At 46.2% G+C, this 5,698-nt stretch overlaps 1 protein-coding gene across 1 annotated transcript; it reads right to left on the bottom strand.

Annotated features, from left to right (window-relative positions):
• Positions 1-1,748: 1,748 nt before the first annotated feature.
• On the bottom strand, positions 1,749-5,443 carry LOC118837061 (copper chaperone for superoxide dismutase-like). Its single transcript, XM_036744075.1, is given in 3 exon segments — positions 1,749-1,963; positions 1,966-2,551; positions 5,402-5,443. Coding segments are annotated over 3 exon segments (843 nt in total).
• Positions 5,444-5,698: the final 255 nt, after the last annotated feature.

Genomic DNA, 5,698 nt, shown 5'->3' with positions numbered 1-5,698 from the left:
AGAGTCTGGCCCTGACTCAAAGTCCTAATTCAGGAAGTAAGGCTGGGAATACGAATAATCTGAAGACACCAATGATAAAGAAATTTTATGGGTGCAGGGATGTCCAAGACAGAGCTCTGAAAGAGGCTAACTCCACAACATTTCCAAGAAGAGCCTTGGATAAAAAACATTCCATGCGAGAATGAGGACACAGACATTCCAGGGCCTTGTTGTTGCTGAGTGCCCTGAAGTGACAACTGAAGACAGATTAAAAACTTCATGGGGCAAAGTCATCTTGATCTCCCTGGATGTGCCTCACATATAGAAACTCAAAATGCTGAACTTCAAGAGGAAACTGACCATCTCTATGCATGAGAAAAAGGCCATGACAATTCCATCTGAATTTCAGATAATGAAACTAGACTCAGAGAATGGAACTTCTGGACTCAGACATTTGGAAACTTCTGAACCTCTAGACAGTGATGAAAATGTGTTAAAGGGGAGACCCAAGAGAAAAGCCTCTTTTTTTGAGGGGGAAGTGGCAGATTTGTGATGTTATTAGTATAGGACAGGAGTGGGGAACCTGGGTCCCCTATGACTGAATCCAAATTTGGATTCCCCACCCCTGGGAAAGGAACTCTGGGTCTAGAAACTCCCTTTACTGATGAAAATGGGCAATAATTTTAGAGAGTTGCCCAAGGAGCAACTTTGCCCAAGGTCACACAGACAGAATGTGTCAGAGGCAGGATTTGAACCTAAGTCTTCCTGGCTCCCGGGCCAGTCCTCTTGCCACTATGTTAGTGAAGGATTTAACTTAAGGATGCTTTAATGTCTGTTTTAATGAATTAAAAAGGTAATAGGCATTCTCCTGCTCTCTTGTCATTCACTGTTAATGTTGATGATTCCAGGATAAGGCAGATGGGGGCGGGGGGTGGTGCTGGGAAACACCGTTGGAATAACCATCCAAAATGGTGGATTACACCTGGGAGATACTTAAAATTTGTCAATGCATTTCTCTGAGACTGGTGGTTGGATGTGGGTTGATCTGTGGGGTCCAGTCCACATACACTGATATTTAGAATTTATGATGGAGCAATTTTTGAATGAATGATGGAGAAAAAGGTGTGAGAAAGAAAGCTCCGGCACGTGGGATGGTTTGAGTGTATGTAGAGCAGGGAGTGAATTCCAGGGAAGAAGAAGCTCTGATTAGAGTCCCTTAGAAACTGTTCCTTATTTAGAGTGAAGAGAAAGGCACCTGAGAGCAGATCCTGCAGACCAACTCCGTGGTAGGCACATAAGAAGACACAGAGCCAAGTGGGGATAGTTACTTCCTGCCTATGTAGAGTACCAGAACTTGAGGGCCCTGGGGGCCTTTGCTGAGGCAGAAACCTTGGACAGAATACTAGATCTAAAGGAAGGAAGCCCCCCACATTCAAGACCAGTCTCTGACACCTACAAGCTCGGTGACCCTGAGCGTGTCCCTAAACCTCTCTGGGACTCAGTTTCCCCATTTGTAAAATAGAATCATTAATACCCACAGTACCTCCTTACCAGGTTATTTTTTTTTAAGCTCGATAGGAAAATAAATCTTTAATTTGAAGAGAAAGACACTGAGGAGAAGAAGCCACTCCAGAAGAGATCGGCCTGCTTGGCACTGGCGTGGATGGCTGGTCCCAGAAAGGAGAGGAGGTGTTCTGATTCGACTTGATTAGAGACAGTGAGACATCATTGGAGCCTCTCAGGGAGGACTCTGAGAAGGCTCAGGCAGATCAAAGGTGAGCCGGGGTCTGTGCAGGCTTCCTTCGCCCTTCACCGGCGAGGGGCCAGCCCCGCTCTTCCCAGATGGTGAGGCCGTCACAGGTGCAGATCTGCTTGGGGTTCTGGAAGAGGCCGGCTGAGCAAGCAATGATGCCACAAGCTCGCCTCTCTCCAGAGTTTCCGGTGACCTTGGAGAGCAGGTGTCCTCCCTGACCCAGGTCATCTTAATGACCAGGCTTCAGCCAATGATGTCCCACACCTTGAGCTTCTCGTCCTCCATTCTGAAGGTCGCTCTGCCATCGGCACTGGCATAGACGTTCCCTAGATCTCCCAGGTGCTGCTGGGTGTCCTTGGGGCCACCATGGGGCATTCCATCAGGGTTGAAGTGGTCTCCACAGCTAGCACAGTTTTGGGTCAAGTCCCCATACTGATGGACGTGGAGGCCGTGGGGCCCAGGCTCCAGGCCATCAATCGTCCCCTCGATGAGGCAGCATTGGGGGGACACTTGTAGGAAGCGCACGACTCCCTGCACAGCCCCAGGCTTCCCCAGCATGGCCACGGCTGCCCCCAGGTTCTCTGGGTTCTCACGAAGCATCCGGCTGCCCATGCCCTTGAGCACTGCCTGGCACCCTGTATCCTCCAGGAGACTCTGCACCTCCTGGCTTGGCAAGGTGGTGGTCACAAGGACACTCTGATTCTCCAGTTGTACCTCTACTCCCTGGATACCTGCCACGCCACGCAGGGATGTCTGCACTGAGTCCACGCAGCTCTGGCAGCTCATTTGCACAGCAAACTCCAGCTGTGGGAGACAGAGCTATGTGGCCAGGGGGTCCGGAGCTAAGCTGAAGAGGGTGGACAGAGTGGAAGGGCGGGGCCCTCACCAAGTTATTTTGAGAATCAAACAAGATGATGTAAAGTGCTTTCCAAACTTTAAAGTGCTATTTGAATGTTGGTGTTACTGCAGTCCCCGTTGAAGAATATCAGCTTCTGGAGAGCAATGAAAGGACATGGGTGTGTCACAGTCCAGGAGAAAGCGCCAGGTTTAGAGCCAGAGCACTGGGGTTCAAGCCCTAGCTCTGCCACTTGGGACCTATGTGACCTTAAGCAAGTCATTTGGGTTACCTCCTCTGTAAAACGACAGAGTTGGACTAAGTTAATCAATTGGGAACCAACTGAATCAAACTTATTAATTTGTAACCATAACCCAAGTCCTCTGACACCAGATTCAGAATTCATTCCACTGCCTCAGAGGACAAATTTGTAACTAGATTAATCAAATCTGAATTAAATTAAATTAATTAATTAAATCAGTAAGTTAAATTAATGTAAATTAATCAGTGAATCAATAAATCAATAAATACCTGTTTAAGCACCCAGGCACTGGAGAGATAAACACAAAGAAGGTGACGAGTCCCACTCACAAAGAGCTTATGTACATATGAAAATATGTAAAGCATAACTATAAAATGAATAAATATAAATATGTACAAAACAGTTCAATATAAGGTTGTTCAGGAAAAAGGGCACCAGAAGTTAGGAGGTGGCACGATGGGGATCAGGAAAGATCTCATGCAGAAGATGGCGCCTGAGCTATGCCCAGGTTTTTGCAGAGCAGAAAGAGGGAAGATGTTTCCTGGTCTGCACTTCAGGGTGGAGGCTTGGGATCTGAGGCTCATACACTTAGCAGACAGTGACAAGGCACCTTACAGATCTGCCAACGGAATTTGGCCGTGTCCTGCTGGGTGAAGCGAATAGTTGACCAGGGCCAGGTCCTTCTAGCTTTTCCATAGGGAGATACCATAGTCACTGTCATTCCGTCTGGCCATCTGCATCACATTATCACGTTTAATAAGCCTCTGCATGTGACAGGGGCACTGATACAAGAGAAGAAAGGCAGGACTGTAGGCCTCCTGAAGACCTACTGGCTTGGCAGAAGTTAGGAAATTTCAAAGGAAGAGGAGAGATTGTGCATGAGGAAACAGAGGTGGGGGGTCTTCCCTGCAGCTGCTGGATGCTTGTCAGCTGAAATTGCACCTCAACTGCAGATCGTCCTTCCTTCTCGTGGTGCTATCCTCCCGGGTCTGGCTCCAGGGCTGAGGATATCAAGCCACAATGCAAGTTTTCCAGAGACTCCGGCCCTTTTATGTACAGCCCTGTATCCTCTTACCACATACCCCAGAATTCCACTCTATTCAATTAAAAAAACATTTATTAAGAACTTACTACACTCAGGGCACTGTGCTGGGTTGCTGAGAGATATTCAAGAATGAAAAAAGACACCTGGTCTCTACCTTCATGGAGCTTGTGATAGAGTAAAAAAGATAAATGTATCTACAAATAACAATAACACAGAAGAGAATAAGAGAGAACCATAAGATGAGAGCCGGAAGGGATATTAGGGGCCATCTAGTCCCATTTCATTTTTACCCATAGCCCAAGGTCACAGAGTTAGTAGATGGCAGAGTCAGGATCATAACCCAAGTCCTCTGACTCCAGATCCAGAATTCATTCCACTGCCTCAGAGGACAAATGTATTATAGTAGAAGGAACACTGGATTTGGGATTGTTACCTCGGGCCAAACAGAGTTTAACTGAGGTAAGAGCTTTCTGCCAGGCAGCTGAAATTTAGAGGGTGCTAATCCTTGTACTTCTTCAGCAGTACTAGCTAAGCACCTGGATAGCCAGAATAATTAGTTAAAATAGGAAGCCACCAAATGGCTCATTTCCAGGTGATCACAATCTCCATACGGTTCCACCTTGTAGCCTCCTCTAGCGCTGGGCTTCTAGAAGCATCCTCCTGCTTCAAAGAAACCAGGCAACGTCTTGTTTCCTGAGACCCAGATGTTTCACCAGGATTTCTCCCCTTCCTGAACTTCTTCCCTCCTCCCCATCAAAAAAAAAAAATTGCTGGTTACAACCGCGGGTTAAAATCCTGGTGCTATGATGCATCAGCTATAAATCCTGGGACAGTGAAATTCTTTGAATTTCAGTTGTTAAACAGGGATACCTCCTTCTCAGGCTTGTCATGAGATATTTGTTGAATGAATTTGACAGTGGACTATAAAATGAATTGCTTTGTTATCCAATTGTTTGTAAACTATAAAGAGCTATATAAATGTGAGTTATTATGTTAGCGAAAGGGTTTCTAGGTAAGAGCTTGTTCCTGCCTGTAATGGTCTTGGAAAGCTTCATGGAGGAAGTGGTGTTTGACTACTAGAAAAAGGCTGAAGGGACCTCCAACAGCTTGCTGGGGAACAAAACCAAAAGGAATTGTACGCCTGTGTTAAGTGGGAATCTCTGAAACCTTGGATTAATGAGAAAGGTCAACTTTTTACTCCTTACATAACAGTTGGCTTTTAATAGATATTTATTAAAATTGAATTGAAATTGTCTTCTGAAATAAAACTGGCCCCTGAATAAAAACGGGGCCCCGGAGAGAATGAGCCCTGTCTTATATTTCATTTCCAGGTTCTTCACGGTCTGATCTGAATGTACCTTTCCAGGACCATCTTCACCTTTTCCAGATTTATCTCATATTATCATCCTTCAAGTAGTCTACATTCCAGCCGTTACTCACTGAGCCACAGCTTCATCCTTCCCTTTCCCATCTCCTCATTGTTCGTAGCCTGGCCTCCCAACTTCACCCAACAAATTCCTTCCCTACCTTTAAGGCCAGGATCGTGTAGCACTTCTGCCGCAAAGCCATCTTTGACCACTTTCCCTCTAGTTCATCGCATTTTGCCTGAAGCTCCTTGCATGGAATTGAATGGAAAAGTATTTATTAAGCATTTACCTTATTTCAAGTGTTATGTATCTCTGCCCGACTCCCACTTGCCCTTGAAGGCCCTGATCAAGACCCGCCTCTACCAGGAGGTTTTTCTTCACCTCCTCCAGCCACAATGACTTCTCTTTCTCCCAAAATCCTATCATAGTTATCATCTGTGGAGGCAATGAGATGCAG

The sequence above is a fragment of the Trichosurus vulpecula genome, chromosome 2, assembly GCF_011100635.1.
Source record: "Trichosurus vulpecula isolate mTriVul1 chromosome 2, mTriVul1.pri, whole genome shotgun sequence".
Classification (NCBI taxonomy): Eukaryota; Metazoa; Chordata; class Mammalia; order Diprotodontia; family Phalangeridae; genus Trichosurus; species Trichosurus vulpecula.
This window is presented reverse-complemented; position numbering and strand designations above follow the sequence as displayed.